The sequence below is a fragment of the Plecotus auritus genome (assembly GCF_963455305.1).
Source record: "Plecotus auritus genome assembly, chromosome: 4".
Lineage (NCBI taxonomy): Eukaryota > Metazoa > Chordata > Mammalia > Chiroptera > Vespertilionidae > Plecotus > Plecotus auritus.
The window spans coordinates 42,235,939-42,258,124 of NC_137775.1; the positions used below are offsets into that span (position 1 = coordinate 42,235,939).

At 40.4% G+C, this 22,186-nt stretch overlaps 1 protein-coding gene across 5 annotated transcripts in view; it reads left to right on the forward strand.

Annotated features, from left to right (window-relative positions):
* Positions 1 to 22,186, forward strand: part of ATG5 (autophagy related 5) — a 132,246-nt gene that overhangs the window by 44,741 nt on the left and 65,319 nt on the right. For all 5 annotated transcript variants that reach the window (XM_080664273.1, XM_080664277.1, XM_080664276.1 and 2 more), the window contains one exon: positions 28 to 190. In XM_080664273.1, coding sequence (XP_080520399.1) covers positions 28 to 190 — 163 coding nt within the window. The remainder of the gene's footprint in view (positions 1 to 27; positions 191 to 22,186) is intronic.

A 22,186-nucleotide genomic window follows, 5' to 3' on the forward strand; every position in this document is an offset into this window, starting at 1 on the left:
TATATATATATTTTTTCCCTTTGATAGGGTTTTCCAGAAAAGGACCTTTTGCACTGTCCATCTAAGGACACAATTGAAGCTCATTTTATGTCTTGTGTGAAAGAAGCTGATGCATTAAAGCACAAAAGCCAAGTAATCAATGAAATGCAGAAAAAAGATCACAAGCAGCTCTGGATGGGATTACATAATGGTAAATATAGCAATGTTTAATTTCAGAACACCCTTTATAAAGTAAGAAGTAACTGTAATTCTGCGAGTAATTGGTATATTTTAGGATTGATGGTACAAGTTTAGAGTTCAGTCTCTAAGCACAAAATTTTGCAAAGAAGCTACCTTTAGTTATCCCTTAAATTATACTCTCCCAATATCCCTCTATTCCTGGATTCCCCAGCATTGGACTGATTGCTTTGCCCATAACAAACACAGTGGAAACTTCCTGTGTTTAGCTTCTGGGGAAAGTGCCTTACTCCTAATCATGATCCTTTTGGAATTGCAATTGAATACTGTTTGCATACCAAAGCACCTCCATTTGGGCTGGGCATTTGGGCAACCTTTATTTTCTCTGAACAATAAGACTTGCTTTGTGCTTACTCTCTCCTGGGTCTTAGAAAATACACTCAAGCAATAAACTGAGGGCAATCTGCAATTTGCCTCTGTATTATTCATCTTTTAGAGATCATAGTTCCTTAATCTTTCCTGCCCTCCAGCGCCTTCAGACAGTTCTATGTACAGGAAGTCCTTGCTTTGCACAAATCCAATATGCATGAGTTTTAGTTAACATGTTTTAGTTAAATAATATCATTCCAAGTTGCCAAGAGAGTAAATCTTAAAAGAAAAAATATTTTTTGTAACTTCGTATGGTGACTGATGGTAACTATTGTGGTGATCATTTTGCAGCATATACAAATATTGAATCATTGTATTGTACACCTGAAACTAATACAATGTATGTTAATTATACCTCAACTTAAAAAAAGTTTCAGTTTCCCAAGAATATGGTTCAAATTTCATTTTTCATGCTATTTAATAATTACATAAAGTACAAGCTTGATTGCCAGCTCTTCATTCGTGAATCATTATGCAACAATACATTTGCATTGTGATCAGTGATCAGTCACTTCACTTCTTTCCGTGTCTGTCAGTGAATTGTCATTATGCATCTGTTATTTTTATCCACAGACAGCAAAGCATGTAGTTATGTTACCTCCTTGTCTCCAGTGATAAGTCCACAGAATGTTTTATAACACTGGATAATCAAAAGAGGGAGTTGGCTAAGAAAGATGAAAATTAAGTAAAGAAAGAAAAAGTGATAATTCTGGAAGCTAAATTTGAATAGAACATAATGGAATTATAGAAGACATAGCTGACTGTGATTCTGTGGACACTACCACCATTTGAGAGAGTTTAGATAACCATAGGAAATTAATGAAGGTGAACTTTTCCACATGCATGTGGGAAGTGTGTGAAAAGAGTGAAGCTATCCCAGAGGAAGTGATTCTGGCAAAAAAAACACATTAAAGGGACAGATATTTCATGACATTGAAAGCGAAAATGGTAGTGTGTTAAAAATTGATTCAAACTTGCAGAGGAGTATGACAGTTCACCACAAATTATGAAATACTAAGAGGCCCAGTGCATGAAATTCATGCACTGGTAGGGTCCCTAGCGACTGCTGGCTGCCTTCCCCCGGCCGCCTGCTGCCACCACCACCACCAGCCAGGGCCTCCTTCCTTCCCCTGGCTGTCCCCATCCTCTGGTGGAATTCCTGGTCAAGGGAACAATTTGCATACTATGCTTTTATTATATAAGAAGCTTGCTGGTAAGTTACATGTTCAGGAAGCTAGCACTATTCAAACATACTTAAGCTTTTTTTTTTTTTTTTAACAAAGAAATAAAACACTTTAATATTCCATGTTCCCAATGTTTTAAATTACTGTGTATTAAATAAATACAGTATTAGTCTGATTTACATTTTTATTTTTCTGTACATTTATAACCAGAGTTTTTAATGTTTTTGACAATTTTGTTTTTTTTTTGTTTTTTTTTGTTTTTTTCTTTTGATATTTGATGACTAATTTTATTTTATTTTTTTTAAAAATAAATCTTTATTCAGATTATTACAATTATTTCTCCTTTTTCCCCCCCATAGCTCCCCTCCACCCCTTTCCCACCCCACCTTCTGCCCTTATCTCCCCCCCACTGTCCTCATCCATAGGTGTATGATTTTTGTCCATTCTCTTCATGAACCCCCCTTACCCCTTTCCCCATGAGAATTATCAGTCCACGCCCTTTCTATGCCCCTGATTCTATTATATTCACCAGATTATTCTGTTCCTCAGGTTTTTAATTCACTTGATTTTTAGGTTCGCTTGTTGATAGATATGTATTTGTTGTTCATAATTTTTCTCTTTACTTTTTTCTTCTTCCTCTTCTTTAAGAATACCTTTCAGCATTTCATATAATACTGGTTTGGTGGTGATGAACTCCTTCAGCTTTTTCTTATCTGTGAAGCTCTTTATCTGACCTTCAATTCTGAATGATAGCTTTGCTGGGTAGAGTAATCTTGGTTGTAGGTTCTTGCTATTCATCACATTGAAAATTTCTTGCCACTCCCGTCTGGCCTGCATAGTTTCTGTTGAGAAGTCAGCTGACAGTCGTATGGGTGCTCCCTTGTAGGTAATTAACTGTTTTTCTCTTGCTGCTTTTAATATTCTCTCTTTGTCTTTTGCCCTTGGCATTTTAATTATGATGTGTCTTGGTGTGGTCCTCTTTGGATTCCTTTTGTTTGGGGTTCTGTGGGCTTCCTGGACTTGTAAGTCTATTTCTTTCACCAGGTGGGGGAAGTTTTCGGTCATTATTTCTTCAAATAGGTTTTCAGTATCTTGCTCTCTCTCTTCTTCTGGCACCCCCATAATTCTGATGTTGGTACGCTTGAAGTTGTCCCAGAGTCTTCTTACATTATCTTCAACTTTTTGGATTTTTTTTTTTGCTTTTTGCTTTTTCAGTTGAGTGTTTTTTGCTTCTTTGTATTTCAATTCTTTGACTTGATTCTTGTGTTCCTCTATTCTGTTTCTGGGTCTCTGTATAATATTTTTTATTTCAGTCAGTGTATGTTTAATTTCTAGTTGGTCCTTTTTCATATCTTCGAGGGTCTCGTTATATTTATCGGCCTTTTCTAGGATATTCTTAAAAAGTCTTATAACCGTGGTTTTGAATTCTATATCCAGTCGTTTGTTTTCCTCCATTTCTTTCGTTTGTGATCTGATTCTTTGACCCCGCATTTTCACTGATTCCCTGAGTTGGTAAGGTAGATATTTGTGCTAGGTTTCCAATATGGCCCAGTGGGTCTGCTTCCCCAGTTAACCTGAGGTGGACACTCTTGGTGCACCCCTTTGTGGACTGTGTGTACAGCCTTGTTGTAATTAAGTCTTTATTGTTGTTGGTATCACTGGGAAGAATTGACCTCCTGGTCAGTTGGCTGTAAGGATCAGCTGTGTCTATGCTGGGAGAAGCCCGGTGCTGGAGACAGCCCTATAGGATTAGACTTGCTAAATTGCAATAGCCTCTGTGCTCAGCTTGGATGGGGTGGAGCCTCAGTCTTGGCTTCCTGTCAGCCCCGCCCCTGCGCGCACGTGCGCTTTCAGTCCTCCGCCTTCCCCAGCTCGAGTCTCCGCCTGAGAGTCCAGACTCCCCCCACAAGAGCGTGGGTCCCCAGGGGCTCGCCTGGAACCGGGGTTCACTGCAGTCAGAACTGGGGCACAGTGCCGTCAGGAGCCTCTGACTCCCCTCCACCAGGGAAAGCCTGTGGCAACCCCCGCAGCCTTTGTGCGCACCGGCGTGCGCGCGCGTGTGTACTTTCAGTCCTCCGCCTTCCCCGGCTCCCGAGTCTCCGCCCGAGAGTCCAGACTCCCCCCACAAGAGCGTGGGTCCCCAGGGGTTCGCCCGGAACTGGGGTTCAGTGCAGTCAGAACTGGGGTTCAGTGCCGTCGGAGGCTTCCTTCCCCCTTCCGCCAGAGGAAGTCAGCCAGGCTCTCAGCCGCCCTTCCTCTCTGCGCGCACAAAGCCCCTTTGCCGTACCTCCAATTCTCTGTGAGCTTTTCTCCTTCCTTCTAGTTGTAGAATTTTCACTCAGCCTGCTTTCCTGTGGTTCTGGATGGTGTCTGTTCTGTCTTTTAGTTGTAGTTTTGAAATTGTTGTGCGAGGCAGCAGTTTAGGTGTTTACCTATGCCCCCATCTTGGTTTCTCTATTTTTGACAATTTTGTAAAGATCACTGAACAATTGTGATTTTCTCCTTAATTGTTAAGATCACTTTGCATGTTTACATCTTGCATGGTCACTTTTCCAGTCCCATACTACTGTGCAAAGCAAAGAATGCCAATAATCTGTCCATCTTTCAGAATTGTTTTGTACAGGGAGTTAGTCCAATATAAGGTGCTCTTTTATTAGCAACTATTAGAATAAAAGAGAAGAACCTCCCCCCCAAAAAAAAACTATAATTAAAAAAATGGATATATATGCATAACCCATGGACAAAGACAATAATGTGGTGAAGTGGGGAGGGGCAGGGATGGAGGCAGGCTAGAAGGGGTCAATGGGGGGGGCGGGAAGGGGACACCTGTAATACTTTAAACAATGAAGATAAATTAGAAGAAAACAAAAAGCAAAAAATTTAAAAAAAGTGATCCAGTTTTATCTTCTGGACTATATTGTCACCATGTCAAAGAGGTGTCTATAGTTATTTAAGTATTAAACTTTCATTATGCAAGATACAGAGTATTATCTAACTTCAGTATACAAAAGGCACATATTTTATGACTCTCTACTGTAAATTAAATTTTCTCATTTCTTTTAAGTATCTTAGATTTAACTTGAGTTACATGGAGTTGCACATAATTGCACCTCTGATATTTAGCAACTATATTATTGTAGAGGTAGGCACCAGGCCTTTCACCTCATTTATATTACTGAGTACACAGATTTTTATTAAATAATTAAGAGTTTACAATCCCTTAAGGTATACTTTTCCCTTTTCCTTGCTGGTTATTTGAAGATGAAGTGACATTATAGGAGACTTGTGAATCAGAAGATTGCCTAAATGGGAGAAGACAGGAATCTTCTAAAGAGAAAAGGGATCTGAGAATAATTTGGCTTCAGAATTGAAGTAAATAATTTAAATGGACATTTAAGTAGATGTTCTTGAACTCTATTGTGAACATGATGAGTCAGCTACAGAGAATTCATAAGCAGAGGATTCTAAAAAAGATTAAAATGTTTCATTTGGGGCATAGAGGGTTGGGTGTGGATGGTGATGGTTAAGAATTGTGAAAAGGAAGGCCTGGTTTTTAGTTATCAGCTCTGCTAGTAGCTTCTTGGGGCAAGTCACCAGTTCTTTTAGCTTCAGTTTCTTTCTCTTGTAGGTGCCCTGAGAGGCTTTAGTGAAACACTAACACAATTTATGTGAAAGTGCTTGAAAGGAAGCAAAGCTGTCTTGATAAAAAGAATTATCAAGAAGTCACTTTGAGACTCCAGAACTAGGGTTGGCAAACAGTGGTCATGGCCAGCCATCTGTTTATGTAAATAAAGGTTAGAACTCTGCCACACCCATTCATTCATGTATTTTCTATGCTGCTTTCATGCCACAATGGCAGAGTTAAATAGTCATGGCAGAGACCATGTGGCTCACCGCCCAAAATATTTATTATCTTTGTTGACCGTTTTAGAAATACTTGTCAGCCGTAAAAGGTTGGCCAAATCAACAGCTCATATTTATCATTGACCTAAAGCATGACTCAAAATGTCACATACTCAGAACTTGGTATAGCATAATGTATCACACTTAGTCTAATAACTGCTTTCAGTGATTTTTTTAAAAAATACATTTTAAAAATACGTATTTTTTTTTTTATTGATTTCAGAGAGGAAGGGAGAGAGAGAGAGAGAGAGAGAGAGAGAGAGAGAGAGAGAGAGAGAGAGAGAGAAAAACATCAATGATGAGAAAGAATCATTGACTGGCAGGCTCCTGGGCATGTCAGCCTGCAACCTGGGCATGTGCCCTGACCTGGAATCAAACTGTGGCCTCCTGATTCATAGGTTGATGCTCAACCACTGAGCCACGCCAGCCGGGCATGGAATAAAGTTTTTTCCCTGGCCAAGTGGCTCAGTTGATTGGAGCATCATTCCATACATGGAAAGGTTTTGGGTTTGATTTCTGGTCATGGCACATACCTAGGTTTCAGGTTCAATCCCTGGTCGGGGTGTGTCAGGGAGGCAACTGACTGATATTTCTCTCTCACATTGATGTTTCTCTCCCTCCCTCCCTCCCTCTCTTTCCCTCTCTCTCTTTCTCTCTCCCCCTCCCTTCCTCCCTCCCTCTATCCCCCCCTCCTCCCTTCCTCTGTCTCTTAAAAACCCCAATAAAAACATCCTTGGGTGAGGATTTAAAATACGTATTTTTTTATTCCATTTATATATTTAGCTATTATTTTTGTAGCTATTATGTTCAGTTTTGTTTATGTTGGTAATGATTGGGCTTACACACTCAAAACCTTATATGAGGTATCCTGTGGATACTGGAGACTCTGATAGTTTATTTTCTACTTTTTAAAAATGAAAATATTAATTTAGGAAATTTTTAGCTGGGTGAAGGTTATAGAAAATCTCACTATCTACATTAAAGTAAATTGGTGAAAGGTGGGTGTAGAAGTTAATTTGTTCCTTCTGCTTAGAATGCCCTTTCCAATCCTTTTTGTCTATGTAACTTCTGCTTATGTTTTAATGCTCATCTCTTTTGTCACCTTCCATGTGAAGCCTTCCCTCTTTTTTTAGCCAACAAATATTTATAGACCATTTAACTTGTGCCTGACACTGTTCTAGGAGCTAGTGATTATCCAGCAGTGATTGAACAGACATGGACCCTGTCTTCGTGGAGCTTACAGCCGGTGAAGGCAGAACTATCCTTTTCATACTATTGTGGCTCCTTGTCCATTTTTATGCACTTTTGCTCATATTTCATCACACTTTGGAATAGTTATAGTTTATGTATTCTGCTGGAATACAAATTTCTCCTGGTTAGACTGTATTACACATTTTGGTATCCCCAGCACCTACTCTAGTCTTAGGAGTAGATAAAATAAACATTGACTGAATGAATGACTCCTTTATTTTATTCCTTTCTCATACTATAAGGAAGTCATATTAACAGGTTTTCATAAATAGTTTAATATTAGTATAAAATAGAAGTGCCTTGTCTTAATTTACTGAAATAGTTTGTTTACAAATTTTTCCATCCAAAAGAAAGTCCTATTTGTGAAGTCAAAGATATTTCACCTTTTGGTTAGTATAATTGTAAACTAGTCAGGATTGAGACATAGCAGATGGTAAATTTATTTATTCAGAACCGCACCTGTAGAGTATAACAACTAAACAATGATTTAAACATTTTTTGAATACTTTCAAATGCTAATTTTAATTTTTCAGGTCTCTGTGAAAGAAATAAGAAAAGCTTTGAAACCAAGAAAACTCTTTTAAGACATACTTTTCCTTTTAGTGTTTTTTATGGGTTTTCCTTTTTGATGTAAAAGTATTTAACTTCCCTGTGCAACAGAGTTAGTGACTGCAAAAAAAGAAAGCACCATTTTTATTATTTATAAGGCAGTTGTCACTAATGTGCAGGTATTAAATGTCAAGTTGTTTTTCTTATAAGCTAGATATTTGAGGAAATCTCTAAAAAAAGTTTAATAATATATGACTTAGTTTTCAGCCTTAATTTTCTATATATATTAAAAAAGAAATTATGGCATTAAATAAATTGTATAGACCTTCAAATAAATGCAAGTTTTGACTGCTAAATGTTGAATATATATATTTCTAAAGTGTGGTTAATCTCTTTGAGCTAATGTTTTAGACAAATTAATTATTTTGTGGTGTACCATTTTAAGGTTTTTAAGAGGAAATAGTGATTAGCTAACCATGATTTTTATAGAAGGTCATAACATTTTGAGGGTACTTTTTTTTTGGTAGGTGAAGTAAAAGATAAATGCAGTGGTTCTAGCTCTTTGGAGGCTTGTCTGATAGAGGCAGTTGGGTTGTAATTAGATTGCTTTGCTTTTATCAGTTGCATATCCTATCTAATAAAAGAGTAATATGCAAATTAACTATCATTCCGCTACAAAAATGGCTGCACCCATAGCCACAAGATGGCGGCGCCCAGTCTGGAGTCCCCCAGTCTGCCCAGCAGCGGCAGCCCGGGGTGTCCGGCTGGGAGGCACCAGCACCCAGCACGATCCCCGGCCACAGCCTAGGCTGGGGTCTCAGGCTCGCAGGGCCACGCACCCCCGTCATGTGATCTTCTGCCACAGCCTTGGCTGGGGTCTCAGGCCCGCAGGGCCTCGCACCCAAGCCATGTGATCCCCCGGCCGCGGCGGCAGCCTGGGCTGGAGTCTCAGGCTGGCAGGTCCTCGCACCTAAGCCGCGCGATCCCGGCCATGGCAGCAGCCTTGGCTGGGGTCTCAGGCCAGCAGGGCCTCGCACCCAAGCCACATGATTCCCCGGCTGCGGCGGCAGCCTGAGCTGGGGTCTCAGCCTGGCCAGGGTGCACCCCCTGCAGTGTGATCCCTGGCCAGCAGTAGCAGTCCAGGGTGTCCGGCTGCAAGGCGCCTGCCCCCCACGCAGCGATAGCCGCCCAGCAGCGGCAGCCCGGGGTGTCTGGCTGGGAGGCACCAGCGCCCGGCACAATCCCTGGCCACAGCCTGGGCTAGGGTCGCAGGCCGGCAGGGCTGCGCACCCCCTGTGGCGTGATCCCTGGCCAGCAGCGGCAGTCCAGGGTGTCCGACTGTGAGGCACCTGCCCCCCACGCAGCGATACCCACGCAGCAGCGGCAGCCTGGGGTGTCCAGCTGGGAGGCACCAGCGCCTGGCACGATCCCCAAGCATAGCCTGGGCTGGGGTCTCAGCCTGGCCGGGGAGTGCACACACACACACACATCCCCCCACCCCCCCGTGACGCCATCCCCAGTCAGGGGTGGCAGCCTGGGCTGGGATCTCAGCCTGGCTAGGGTGCAATCCCCTTCCAGCGGTGGCAGCCTGGAGTCTCAACCACTGAGTCACACCAGCCAGGCAGATATGGAGGAATCTTAAATGTTTCTTTTTTTTAAATATATATTTTATTGATTTTTTACAGAGAGGAAGGGAAAGGGATAGAGAGCTAGAAACATCTATGAGAGAGAAACATCGATCAGCTGCCTCCTGCACACTCCCCACTGGGTATGTGCCCCCAACCAAGGTACATGCCCTTGACCGGAATCAAACCTCGGACCCTTGAGTCTGCAGGCCGATACTCCACCCACTGAGCCAAACCAGTTATGGCAGTCCAATATGCTAAAGAAAAAAACCCTATCTAATAAAGAGGGAATATACAGGGGAGGGCATTTGGGGGTGACCGGGTTGTCAGGGGAGGGCAGTTGGGATGATCAGGCTGGCAGGGGAGTGGTTAGGGCAGGGGTGGGCAAACTTTTTGACTCGAGGGCCACAATGGGTTCTTAAACTGGACCGGAGGGCCGGAACAAAAGCATGGATGGAGTGTTTGTGTGAACTAATATAAATTCAAAGTAAAGGAGCAGAGGGGAGAGCAAGAGAACCGGATAGAACAGCCGGATCCGGCCCGTGGGCCGTAGTTTGCCCAAGGCTGGGTTAGGGGATGATCAGGCTGGCAGGCAGAAGTGGTTAGGGGCAATCAGGCAGGCAGGCGAGCAGTTGGGAGCCAGCAGTCCTAGATTGTGAAAGGGATGTCCAATTGCCTGGATTGGGCCTAAACAAGCAGTCGGACATCCCCCGAGGGGTCCCAGATTGGAGAGGGTGCAGATTGGGCTGAGGGACACCCCCCCCCCCCCCCAGTGCACGAATTTCGTGCACCGGGCCCCTCTCTCTCTCTCTCTCTCTCTCTCTCTCTCTCTCTCTCTCTCTCTCTCTCTCTATATATATATATATATATATATATATATGTATATATATATATATATATATATATGACAGCCTAAGTGACCATTCGACCAGTAGCGATGACACACACTGACCACCAGGGGGCAGACGCTCAATGCCCAGGCATGGAAACATGGAACAGACTGATGAATCTCAGAGGGAAGTGGGGAAGGGGGGGAGGGCGGGAAGAGATTAACCCAAGATCTTATATGCATAATAGAGGCCCGGTGCACGAATTCATGCACCGGTGGGGACCCTTGGCCTGGCCTGTGAAGATCAGGCTGAATCCATGCAGTGGGCTTCTGACATCCCCCGCGGGGTCCCAGATTATGAGAGGGCACAGGCCAGGCTGAGGGCCTCTAGTAGTAGAATAAATATTTGACTGGAATCTGTTGCTCAGAAGAGCATTGGACCTTATTGGAACTTTGCTATCTTTTATCTGTTGTGTGGCCGAGGCAAGACTTTTCTCTGTAAGCTGAGAGAGTTTCCTTATAAATCCAAAGGTGTTAAAACCTCACAAGATTCAAAATTCAAGGACTGTAAAGTGGTAATCACATATACCTGAATTCTGATAATTAGACATTCTCAATTGATTTCAGAAGGACTTCTTGGAATAATAATTAGTGTTCATAATTTCTCTCTTTTTCCCTTTTTCTCTCTCTACTTTTCCCCCCTTTCTTTTTCCCTCACCACTCTCCCACACTACACCTTCTTGCCCTTTCCTCCCTGTCCCTTTTAAGTAGGACCGTGGTCGGCAAACTGCGGCTCGCGAGCCACATGGGGCTCTTTGGCCCCTTGAGTGTGGCTCTTCCACAAAATACCACGGCCTGGGCGAGTCTATTTTGAAGAAGTGGCGTTAGAAGAAGTTTAAGTTTAAAAAATTTGGCTCTCAAAAGAAGTTTCAGTCGTACTATTGACATTTGGCTCTGTTGACTAATGAGTTTGCCAACCACTGAAGTAGGACATAGGTGGAAGGTAATAGATAACTTACCAGAAATGTGTGATGTCATAGAAAAAGACTACTAAAACAGAGAGACAAGAAATTTTTGGACTCAACTCTGTAAGAGCGATGATGTAAAATATGATGTAATAACATCTTGACTGCTGAATGGAGAGTGAAAGAGAGGGAGCCAAGAGTGGAAATGGATAGGCTGTAGTAGTAGGTCCAGGAATAGGAAGATAGTGGCCTATAGGATGACAATAGTGTAACAGAGTGGAATGCTCAGCCTCTCTCACTCTATCTGGTTCAAGCCCACTTTGTTTCCATGGCCTTCAGGCTAAATAGCTTCTGCTTAGTCTTGCATATAGGCATGCTAATCATTAGAGGAATTCTGCTTAGAGTTTGAGTTTTTTAAAAAAAGGTCCCTTACTGAGGAGATAAGGGAAATATGTACAAAAATGATGGTTAATCAAAGATTTGCAGGGACCTCCTGCAAAATTTTCCTCAGACCCCTGCTGGCATCCAGATGTCTGGTTGTCAGTCACCTCTTGCCCCTCTCATTTTCCCTTCTGTTGACATAAAAGAAGCCTGAACTCTGTACTTTCAGAAGGTGGATTTGAGGATTAGGTCTCCCATCTTCTCAATTGGTGCCTTCTTAATCAATAAATCTTTCCTTACCCCAAACTCTGATATTTTGAGTTTTGGCCTTTTTGAAGCATTGGGGCCCAGGAACTTTGGACCAATAGCAATAGTAGAGATGGAGAAAAGTCAGTGAATCTGGGACTATTTTTGGAGGTGGAATTGACAGAATCTATTGCTAGATTGGATGTAAGTTTATGGTGAAAGAAAGAATCATTCCTAGGTTCTGACTTGGACTGCTATATGGATAGTGAAGCTTTATACTGTGACATGAAATAACTAGATAGAAAATAGGTTTGGGATGGGAAACAAAGCCTAATTGAGATCATCGGCTTTGAGGTCAAAAGTTTGAAATGTCTCTGAGACATTCATGTATTGAGTTAGGTGTTAAATATTATGTGTGTCAGTAGATGGAGAAGGCTTAATAGATTTGAATCAAATGCAGCAGCTTCTAATTACATACTACTTGTTTATTTTCACAATAAGTGCCATCTTCATTTCACCTTTAAGGTAGGAAAGTTAATCTTCCCAGTGATACAAGTTAACAAAATATGGAGCAGCCCCTTACATCCTGGATGTTTAGCAATTCCTTATATCCACTAACCATCATGTGTTTTCTTTCTGTATGTGTTTGTGGCATTCAAGAATCTACAACTTTGAAAAATATGCTTAAAGCAAATTTGTAACCTGCTTGACATTCAGTTAAGTTTTACTTAGGAATAAACAAGCGTTTTACTACATTATATTATACCAGAGGCTCGGTGCACGAAAATTCGTGCACTTGGGGGGGGGGGCCCTCAGCCTGGCCTGCTCCCTCTCGCAGTCCAGGAACCCTTGGGGGATGTCAGCCTGCCAGCTTAGGCCTGCTCCCCAGGGGATTGGGCCCAAGCTGGCAGTCAGACATTCCTCTCTCAGTCTGGGACCCTTCAGGGGATATCCACCTGCCGGCTTGGGCCTGCTCCCCAGGGGATTGGGCCTAAGCTGGCAGTCAGACATCCCTCTTGCAGTCTGGGACCCCTCGGGGGATGTCCACCTACTGGCTTAGGCCCACTCCCCGGGCCTAAGCTGTTAGTTGGACATCCTTAGCGCTCATCACCACTACTGCGCTGGCCAGCCATGAGCCAGCTTCTGGCTGAGCGGTGCTCCCCCTATGGAAGCGCACTGACCACTAGGAGGCAGCTCCTGTGTTGAGTGTCTGCCCCCTGGTGGTCAGTGCGCGTCATAGTGACCGGTTGTTCCACCGTTAGGGTCAATTTGCCTATTACCCTTTTACTATATAGGACTAGAGGCCCGGTGCATGGATTCGCCTTGGCTGCAGGGATCCAGCCGAAACCGGCTCTCCAACATCCCCTGAGGGGTCCCGGATTGCGGGGCCAGCCGGCCGGGGCGGGACTCTGGAAGGTTGGCTGACCAGGGAGGGACCTCGGGAGGGCTCCAGGGCATGTCCAGCCTGTCTCGCCCACGTCCCAATCAGCCAGCAGCAAGCTAACCTACTGGTTGGAGCGTCTGCCTCCTGGTGGTCAGTGCACATCATAGCAGTTGGTCGAATGGTTGAACGAACGGTCGGACACTTAGCATATTAGGCTTTTATTATATAGGATGGTTTAAGTCAATCTCTCAGTATTCCACTTTCTGTAATTAAAAATAATGATGGAAATCTAAAAAGTTTATACATTGGCATTTTAATATAAAGCCATAAAGATACTTTGCTAGGCTTCTGGAGAGATACTGCTCTTGGAAATTACATGATTTAAGTGAATAAATTTGGTAATAATTTGGATCATAGCTCCTTCTTACTGTACAGTGCTTTGGGTATACTTGGCAGTGAACATCATGGATAATAAAACTGCCGAAAACATTTAGACAGTTATTTCATAATATACTGCAAATTATACTAACATAAATTTAGTGTAAAGAGTCTATGAATAATAGTGAATGGTCGGTCATATATCCCAGAGTTCATCCATGGTAGGGAATACATTTTGTATATGAGATTCAGTTGATAGATGTATAAATATATATGACTATATTGATGCTTCAGTCTAAACTGATTAGTAATTGAAAAAATTTTTAGTGAATTCGTGTTGCAGCTATACAAAGGATCAATTTGTAATGTCCTTTTAGATAAAATTTCAAGTCATTTACATCTTTTATTTATATTTAGTTAAAAAACTTTACTAACATTTATGTTATCTAACATACTATCTTCTTTCCCCGCCTAAATTTGGGAAGGTTTAACTTATTTTGTTTTTAATTTAAGGAAGTTAATTTTGTAAAACTTAGGTGTAATTGACATTTAACAGTATATTAGTTTCAGGTGTACAACATGACTCGATATTTGTATAAATGATCACCACAGCCCTGGCCGGTTTGGCTCAGTGGATAGAGCGTCGGCCTGTGGACTGAGGGGTCCCGGGTTCGATTCCAGCCAAGGGCACATGCCCAGGTTGTGTGCTCAATCCCCAGTAGGGGGTGTGCAGGAGGCAGCCGATCAATGATTCTCTCTCATCATTGATGTTTCTATCTCTCTATCCCTCTCCCTTCCTCTCTGAAATCAATAAAGAAATATATTTAAAAAAATAAATAAATAAATGATCACCACAATAAGTCTAGTCAACATCCATCACCTTACATAGTTAGAAAAAATTTTTTTTCTTGTGATGAGAACTTTTAACATCTACTCTCAACAACTTTCAAATATGCAATACTTTATCATTAATTGTAGTTACCATGCAGTACATTATGTCCCCGGGACTTATTTATTTTATAACTGGAAGTTGTACCTTTTGACCGACCCCCTTTACTCATTTCTTTCACTCCCTCCCTCTCCACCCCCCCATCCCACTCCCCCACCCCTGCCTCTGACAAACCACCAGCTGTTCTCTGTATCTATGAGCTTGTTTTTTTTTTTTGTTTTTGTTTCTTGGATTTCACATATAAGTGAGATCATAAAGTATTTGTCTTGGATTCATTTCACTTACCATAATGCCTCCAAGGTCCATTTATGTTGTTACAAATGGCAAGATTTCTCTTTTTTAATGGCTGAATAATATTCCATTGTATTTATATAAACCACATTTTCTTTATTTTTCAATGAACACTTAATATATCTTTTTGAGATAGTGTTTTTGTTTTCTATTTCTGACAGATACCAGAAGTGGAATTGCTGAATCATATGTTAGTTCTAAAAATTTTTAATTTTTAAAGGAACTGCCTTACTGTTATAGTGTTTGTACCAATTTACATTCCCACCAACAATGCACAAGGGTTTTCTTTTCTCCACATCCACTCCAATACTTTTTATTTCTTATCTTTTTTATGATAGCCATTATACCAGGTGTGACGTTATATCTCATTGTGATTTCAATTTACATTTCCTTGACGATTAGTGATATTGCGCATCTTTTCATGTACCTGTTGGTCATCTGTATGTAATTTTTGGGAAAATTGTCTATTCAGATCTTGTCATTTTAATTGGGTTAAGGTGTTTTCTGTTTTGCTGTTGAGTTATATGAGTTCTTTATATATTTTTATTTAATATTAACCCCTTATCAGAAATATTTGCAAAATATTTTCTCCCATTAACTTGGTTGCTTTTTTGTTTTGTTAATGGTGCATTTGCTGTGCAGAAGCTTTTTAGTTTGGCATATAAACAAATTAAACCAGTTAACTGTTTTATGTAAACTTACACATAATTGTTTCTGGACAATGGGGATTATTTTATTTTTTTCTGAGGTGACTATTAAATGACAAATGAATCAATAGTATGCTATACTTTCATTAAAACTAATTGTGCTTACATTTTAAAAAAATATATTTTTATTGACTTCAGAGAGGGAGAGAGAGGATCATTCATCGGCTGCCTTCTGCATGCCTTGGGCCCAAAACTGAGCATGTGCCCTGATGGGGAATCGAACTGTGACCTCCTGGTTTATAGGTCAACACTCAACCACTGGGCCACACCAGCTGGGCTGTGCTTACATTTTTGAAGTAACATGTGTCTTCTATATTTTTTCTTTTTCTTCTTTTGCTTAATTTCATCTCCCTTTCTAGATTTCCTTGTGGTACTTGATCTAGCTCTACATATATTAATAACACTTCTGTCTCTTTTCTCATTTAAGTTTACTTAGTCTCTGACCCATTCCTTCATTATATTTGTGGGGTCTGGATGGCCCAATAAATATTTTAGCTCAGCAATCTCTAACTAATGCTGGCCAGTATATGACCTATTTCATGTACTTTTTAAACAAAGACATGGAAATTACTTTATTGAGAATTTCAGCATTTCAAGCCTCTCCTCTCCCACCCCACCGCTGTGATACTCTGTTTACTCTATCTCTGTGTATGCAGACCAATCCTGATTCAGTGGTTGTGAAAATAAGCTCTGGGTGTCAGAGTTCTCTATATTAGTGATGTCTTTTCCTGAACCAAAGATGTAAACGCAGTTCTATAATAGTGCTAATTTCTTATTATACGTTGCATGTCTCTTACTGCTTTAAAAACTAGAAGATTCAGAAATCGTTTTATGTGAAAACCACATTTAAATATTAAACTATGCCAGTATTTTAATTAGCTGAATTCAGAGAGCTGCAAGGTTTTAACACAAACACTAAAAAAGAAGCAGCCCTTAAAAAAAAAAAGAGTACAAAATAAAAAAATTTGTTCATCTAAGATGCAGTGTGTTCAGTCAAGTTCTGATTATTATCTTCAAAGTGGCTTTCTACTTATGCATTTCTTCCCCCAGAGTCCATTTAGGATTCAGACTATTCTTGATTCCCTGGCTTTTTTTTTTTTTTTTTTTTTTTTTTTTTTTTAACATCTAGCTTATTTCTATAATTAACAGTAGATGGCTATCAATAAAATACCTCAAAATTTTTAAATTGGAGTTAATTTCCATAAAAGATTTAACCAGGAAAATTTTACTTTATTTCAAATTATCGTAAGCCACCGTCAAAAGTAAACTTCAAGATTTTTTGAGCTGTTTTTCTTTAACTAGCTTCTTGTTTTTGATAATATACTTCTTAGATTTTCTCATAGGCTTGTTAAGGGGAAAGGCTTTACATTTAGAAGTCCTCCCCCCAATATTTTTATTTATCAAATTAATCATATTATATTCAAAGAATGTTATTTCACACCAAAGAATACTGTGTGAGATTCAGACATTTAAGTTGTAAATGAATAAGTTGAGAAATACGGGTAGAATAATTTCAAATTTTAACACTTCTGTTCCTGCTAGAATTCTTGTAAATCCTGATTAATTTTTTTGTGCCTTATAGGATACACTAAAGGCCCGGTGCACGAAATTCATGCACTGCGGCGGCGGCGGGGGGGGGGGGGTGTTCCTCAGCCCAGCCTGCACCCTCTCCAATCTGGGACGCCTCAGGGCATGTCCGACTGCCCTCTCACAATCCGAGACTGCTGGCTCCCAACTGCTCGCCTGCCTGCCAGCCTGATCACCCGCTAACCACTCCCCTGCCAGCCTTATTGATGCCTAACTGCTCCCCTGCCTGCCCGATCACCCCCAACTGCCCTCCCCTTCCGGCCTGGTCTCCCTTAACTGTCCTCCCCTGCAGGCCCGGTTGCCCCTAACTGCCCTCCCCTGCCAGCCTGGTCACCCCTAACTGCCCTCCCCTGTTGGCCCAGTTGCCCCCAACTGCCCTCCCCTGAAGGCCTGGTAGCCCCTAACTGCCCTCCCCTGCTGGCCTGATCACCCACAACTACCCTCACCTGGCAGCCATCTTTGACCACATGGGGGCAGCCATCTTGTGCGATGGTGTGAGGGTCAATTTGCGTATTACCTCTTTATTATATATAGGCTTTTGTATGCCATTTATCACTAGAAGCTACTGAATAGGTTTAAAATACTATTTAGCCCAAAATAAACTCATTTTGGGAAATAATAAAGTATATTCCTATTTTTTGAGGTATGTGTAGAATGTCAAGAATTAGCTTTGTTTTGTCAGTGAATGAGTTAAGACAAATTAATTTTGTAGTAATGCCACCTGAATAATCCTAATGGCTAAAATTTGAACTATGATTTTTCAGTTTCACTCATCATTGTCCTTGTCTATTAAGAGGTAGTTCCTAATTTAGTAATATTTTCACAGTGCATTTCCCCTGGTTCTCATTGAAAAATTATGACTTAGTGAATATGTTGAAGCAAATATTTATTTCTGCAGCAGTGACTGCTAACTGTTCAGTTTTGTCATCCGTAACTGCCAAAGGAGATGAAATGAAACTACTGTGATGGCTAAAATAGATTACTTTTTTCCCCACTCAAAGTTTATTTTTATATGAATGCACATTTGGGGGTGCCATATAAAAATGAGACCCTGAATGCATTGGGCAGTTGAGGTTTATACGTCTTTATGGTCAAAGGAGAAGGGGAGCAGGAGCCTGAGATTTCAAAGGAATAGGCAATTCACAGGGAGCTGAGGAGGAGCAGAACACAAGTGGCAGGCAGATTCTTGCTAGGGTACCCAGAAACAATGGACATGGGAGCATCTAGCTATTAGGCCACTGCCTGGAGCCTCCCTATCTAATGGTACCAGGTGAATATGCTAAGTTTCCATTCCTGGAGCAGGCCTTTGCATCTGAATCTCTTGGGTAGGAAAGGGTTAAAGGTTCTTTTTGAGTCTTGTTTCTCAACTACCTTAAATTAGTAATTCAAAAAGCAAAGTTTTGGTCCCCTTCACTATTATACCTGACACTACCATGAATTTTGAAGTATAGAACTCTGGAATTTTTGATAACATGAACATTCCATTCATTAATGGTTTCCCCCATTCTTCTTAATCATAGGTTATTGAATTGACTCAACTTGGAGTTTTACCAAGCAAGTAGTGTTTTTATTTATAGAAATGCTACTGAAAGTTTTCTGTGATAATGGTAGCATCCCGGAGAGCCTGCTGGTTTGATGATCGCAGGCAAATCATTCACCTGCTTTGAACTGCAGTTTCTCCTAAAAATGCTGTGAACATCAATTGGGTTTTTAAAATGTCTAAATTCTGTTCAGATACATAATAAAAATGATCTCTGAGGTCCTATTACAATCAGAACCCACAACTTTTTACTCTAGCACGTTTTAGTCTTGTTTTGTTTAGTATCACTTCTTTACTAGCCTGCCTAACCTTTTTTTTTTTTTTTTTTTAAGAGAGAGTGGAGGGGGTGGGAGAGTGTGAGAGAGAAACGTAGATACATAGATGTGCAAGAGACACATTAATTGGTTGACTCCCCATTGTGCCCAACCTGGGCCTGGGATCAAACCTTCAACCCAGGTATGTGCCCTTGATTTGGGGAATCAAACCCACGACCCTTCAGTGTTGGTGCCAGCGCCCTAACCACTGGGCTACCAGCCTAAACTTTTAACATGCTTTTTACCATCTGTCATTTAGTCATTTACCTTTGAAGTGATGGGGACAGAGTGGGGAGGACTTGACCCATCAAGCACTACTAATTTCAAGATAAAGGAACAACCAGACCCATTAAAACTTGTGGTAATTGTAGGTATGTCAGTTTGGCCTCCCCAACTACATATTAAGTGAAGGAAAAATCCTATTGTATGTATTCTATTTTGTTTGTTTTTTAATTCTCTTTAGAGCTCTTAGTACTCAATTATGTACATAATTGGAGCAAATAAATTTTGATTTACCTCTGTGTAGATCCTTCAAAGTAAAATCTTGTTTGAGCACACTTTTCCTTCTATCAACTGTTTTACTCTTTTTTTTTTTCTTCATTGCCTAGAATTAAACTAGATGATCATAATATGAACTGTTTGCAAATTGGGGACTTTTTTAAAAAAGATGTTTTTCATGTAACTGTCACAGACAGGTTACATGAAATTAAAATAGAACAGAATTTACCTGAAATTATATTACATTTGCTAAATCCATGTGGTGTCCCAAGCCTGGGTACTTTTATATGCATTATCTCAAGATTCTTGAGAATAATTAGATAAACATTGTCAACTTTGAAAATGAGGAAATGAGCTCACAAAGCTAGTAAGAGATGGGATCAGGATTTGAACCTAGATTCTAAAGTGAGAGTATTTTTCATTGCATCTGCAGGTGGTTAATCTGGCTACATATTAGAATCATCTTGGAGCTTCCCAAGAGTACAGTTGCCAGGGAATCTGAAATAATTGGTCTAGAGTGGGAGCCTGACATTAGTGTTTTTTAAAGCTCCTCAAGTGGTCCAAGTGCTCACCTAATGCTGAGAAATGCTGCATTATTTACTGCATCTTCAGTGAATAATTATTAATAGGACTTTTTCATTTGCATTTTCTCATCAGAAGCATGAGGGATTTGTATTAGAAATGACAATATCCTGCATAATAAACCACAAAGTGACAGTGAGTATAATGGAATATCTATTTCTTGTCCATCTTTCAAAAATTAAAGTAGATTTTTATTTTTGTCTTAGGACTTTGGAGTGCTCTCTGAGTGAGTGAGAATGAGCTTGATTCCTTAAATTCGTTTCTGGCCCTCTGAATCTAAGAAAGTGATAAGCTGTAATTTAGCCTGAGAAGAAAAATATTTTATCAACTTATAGTAGATTTGAAAGGTAATAAATCAGATTATTGGTTATAAATCTATAGGTGATTTATACAGGAATACATTTAGTTAATTAGTCTTGGGCTGCCACTGTACTATATAGCTCTGTAAATCTCTTTTTGGCAAACAAGATACTTTTTACAGATTGTCTTTTAGAGTAAGTGAAGACTGCAGTATAATTGAAGATGATTTCCCCCATCTTTATTTTTAACATGAGCACGTAGAATAAGTTGGGGTTTTTTTTGGCATTGTGAATTTTTAAATTTTGAATTTTTTATGTTGTTACCCGATTTCAAAATAAATTGGAAATAAACTTTACTTAATTAGTTGGAATACTGTAATTGAATTCTGTCTACTTAAAAATAAAGTCAATTACTGGATTGACTTGGAATACATTAAAGCTGTTGTAACTCGCAGTAATGGTTTATTGGTTTGTGATGTTGAAATTAAAATTTACAGCCTGCTTTTTTCAATACTTGATGAGATTAGTTTTTTTTAAGTTTCCAGCAATATTTCTAAACCGTTTATAAAGTAACTAGTTTTCACTGGCTCCATTCGTAGATGGAGCTTTTTATAACAATTGTGAGCCTCTTCCCAGATTAATAAGAAACACCATTTTTTTTTTTCAGTCTGTTGTTCCTATTAATTTGAGACGTGTTAGGAGAGAGAGGGCTTGAGAAGGAGTGGTCATCTCCTTAAAGGTAGATCTTAGAGGTGGAACTCAGACTAGTCTGCCAAGACTGGAGGACTCCCCAGATGTTGACTTAGATGTTCTTGGATCACCATTCTTGCCCCCACTACTATTTCATGATATGGCTGGAGATTAATGCAGTTGAAATGATGGAAGGTAAATGGCAAGTAAATTGTTCCCACAGAGTGAGAAAATAGGGCCTTGTATGGTAGTTGAAAGGATTGGAGGAAGCAAAATGAGACATGAAGGGAATATGGTATTGTAAAGTGTTGCAACTGGATTGTGTTCTTCTTATCCCCACTATGGTTGGCAAAGGCCATTTCAATTGCATTACTTCAGGGGGCTCTTATTCTCCCTACTATGGTTGGCAAAGGCCATTTCAATTGCATTACTTCAGGGGGCAGCATTCACATAGAATTTGATGTGAATGGTGCAGACTCCCTGGCCCTGAGCCAGACTGGACAACCCAGCAATCTTGTGATGATGGGGTTTGGTATAACCACTTTCCCATATTGGCTTTCACCTTTCACTTACCTTGTTGCTGACTCTAGAAGTTCAGTATCTTTGGCAGCCTGAGAGACAAAACACTTATGTAATATTAATTTGTGCCAGGTATCATTGTAAGTATTTTGCATATATTAACACATTCCTTCCAGTGACTTTATGAATATATACTATTAATATCTTCATTTACAAATGAGGAAATTGACACACACAGTTTAAAAGTATCTTGCTTAAACTCACCCAGATATTAATAAATGGCAAATTTAGGAAACAAAGGCAGGCAGTGGGGCTCTAGGGTGTCTGCTTTTTCCACTATGCAATGCTACATTTGGGGTTCCTTTTTTTGTTTTTCCCCACTTGCCTAAATCAGTCATTCATTTAGTTATTTAACAAAAGTTCATTGAGCCTGTATTTTGTGCCAGGAACTTTTTAGGACTGAAGATAAATGCCTGGCCCTCATGGAACTTAAATTTTAGTTTGGGGAGAGTGACAGTTGATGAACAATAGAATAATTTCAAGTAATGATAAGTGTTTGGAAGTAAATAGAATAATGGCTTTGTTGCAATTATGAGGGAAATCTCTGAGGATGTGACACTTTTGAGACTTGAATGGTGAGAAAGAAGTGGCTATGTGAAGATTAGAAAACTGTGATAGGGGAATGATCTTAGTGTTTTCTAGGGACAGAAAAGAAAAATAGGGGACTTGGGGCCTAGTAAGTAAGCAGATTGGTAGTCAGTTAGCTCTGAGATGCATGCAGGAAACACTGCATCCCAAGGGGGTGAGAGGTGGCTGAAAAAAACCTTCTTGGGGCAGAAATATTTAATTGCTGACACTAGTGGCCTGGTGCACAAATTCGTGCACATTGAAAGGGAAATTAATTAGAAG